The 2,132-nt window shown below is 43.8% G+C and overlaps 1 protein-coding gene across 1 annotated transcript in view; it reads left to right on the forward strand.

The window, feature by feature from the left end:
- The window catches only part of LOC107595394 (high affinity cAMP-specific and IBMX-insensitive 3',5'-cyclic phosphodiesterase 8A-like), a 24,242-nt gene extending 22,229 nt beyond the window's left edge, over positions 1-2,013 (forward strand). Inside the window, exons 5-6 of the mRNA XM_016285777.1 lie at positions 413-467; positions 1,921-2,013. Coding sequence (XP_016141263.1) covers positions 413-467; positions 1,921-2,013 — 148 coding nt within the window. The remainder of the gene's footprint in view (positions 1-412; positions 468-1,920) is intronic.
- The last annotated feature ends 119 nt before the right edge of the window (positions 2,014-2,132 follow it).

Below are 2,132 nucleotides of genomic sequence, written 5' to 3' on the forward strand. Positions count from 1 at the left end.
CTCTCTCTCTCTCTCAATCAGACTTTCCATAGACTTCTATTATTGTACTGACCAAATTATATTTTCTATCCCCTAACCCTAAACCTACCCCTTACAGAAAAAATGTTTGCATTCTTACACTTTCAGATAAACATAATTTACTATTTTTAATAATTTTTTTCCCTGGTGGGGACCACAGGCCAGTCCCCACAATGTCAAAAATTCAGGTTTTACTATCTTTGTGGAGACATTTGGTCACACACACACACACAGACGCGCACACACACACACACACACACACACACAGCTGTTCAGATGTCCTCACGAGTCACTGTAACATGCTTCATTGTAGTTAAATACTGTTACATATTTGGCAGCGTCTGTGTCTTTCTGTTATCATGTGATTTATTAAATGGTGTGTTTTGTTCTGAAGGCCGGATCGTGAAGAAGCCACTGTGATGCCGCTGATATCAGCAGGATTTAACAGGGTGAGTGTGTGTGTGTGTGTGTGTGTGTGTGTTTAACTGTCCTTAGAAGTGAGTTAAGTGTGACAAACACTGAGAACACGGTGTGTGTGTGTGTATACACAAGTGTTTGCGTATTATAAGTACTTTCAGGTTTTCACACATTAGCATCAATGCATCAGCGCCTGATATCGCGTAGCTGGAAGCGCCTGTGTTCATGTGCGTGTCTTAAAGGGGTCATATGATGCTTCTAAAAAGAACATTATTTTGTGTATTTGGTGTAATGAAATGTTTATGCGGTATAAGGTTCAAAAAACACATTATTTTCCATATACTGTACATTATTGTTTCTCCTCTATGCCCCGCCTTTCTGAAACACGTCGATTTTTACAAAGCTCATCGGTCTGAAAAGCGAGGTGTGCTGTGATTGGCCAGCTATCCAGTGCGTTGTGATTGGCCGAATACCTCAAGCGTGTGACGGAAATGTTACGCCCCTCACCATACTGTGATGCCGTGTCTGGCCGGAGCGACGAGACAAAAACATTAAAACCCATTATAAACCAGGCATTTGTTGCATCCAGTGGGGACATAATTACTGATTATAATGACTTATACTTTCTTTTTATGCGTTACGTTGCATATCGCGCCACGTAAACATAAAACCATGTCTGCATTTGTGATTGGAGAAATGACAAACAACAAGCGCTGCTCTACACTGCCCAAAACTCGCGTTTGAATCATCAGTGGCAAATCCTTTAAATATAAAAAAATGTACTTGCAGTCTGAGAGTCAGAAGCGCCAGACTGTCCTTGCAAAGTTGGAACTGCCCCACTTTATAGAAGCAGCCTTTGAGCACAGACCCATTGTAAGCTATGCAGAACTACAGGTTCAGGAAACAGTCCTCCATAAAATGCATCACACAGCGGGCTAGAGTGAGGAACGGCCGGAGGGCTAGAGTGAGCAGAGGCGGCGGGCTTGAGAACGGCACGGCCGGCAGATTCGACGAAGGAGGCAACCACATGTGACGACCTCGACCGGGACTCCGCTTCGTCCACGGTGAAAGCCGATCCGGCGATCCACAGCGTAAAGTTGATGTATTTCCATAGAGACCAGCACACAGCGCCTTCACGACATGGCGGCGGCAGCAACAATACTACAGCGAGAATAAAAGTTATGCCTTCTTTCTTTGCGTGAACATTTAAGCGGCGTTATGCAAATCTTCCCACATAGTGATGTAGACATGTGGGGGTGTGTTAGAACGAGCCGTTTTAGGTAGGTGTGGCTGACTCTTAACTTTTATAAAGAATATCTCTTTGGATTTGAGACTTTAGTCTTTGCAACTTTACAGATCTTCTTTATGCACCAAGAGCTTGTAACACTCCAAAGAGAAAGGAAACATTGAAATGACGCTCTAGTGTCTCTGCGCTTCATTCAAGATCATTATGAATCGAGGGTGTTTGTGTGTTTGTCGTCACAGCGATATGTGGAGAACTCCAACATGATGGCCTGTTATAACGAACTCATCCAGCTCCATCACGGAGAAATACGAGCTCAGATCAAACTCAGGTGAGACGCTCGTCTCTTCAGGACACTTGCACGTGTTTGCTTTTGTTTAAGGGCCTTTTTGTCTTCATCATATGGACAGTCTCTCTGATGATACACTGTGTGTGTGTGTGTGTGTGTGTGTGT

The sequence above is a fragment of the Sinocyclocheilus grahami genome, unplaced genomic scaffold (genome assembly GCF_001515645.1).
Source record: "Sinocyclocheilus grahami isolate Dianchi unplaced genomic scaffold, SAMN03320097.WGS_v1.1 scaffold201.1, whole genome shotgun sequence".
Classification (NCBI taxonomy): Eukaryota; Metazoa; Chordata; class Actinopteri; order Cypriniformes; family Cyprinidae; genus Sinocyclocheilus; species Sinocyclocheilus grahami.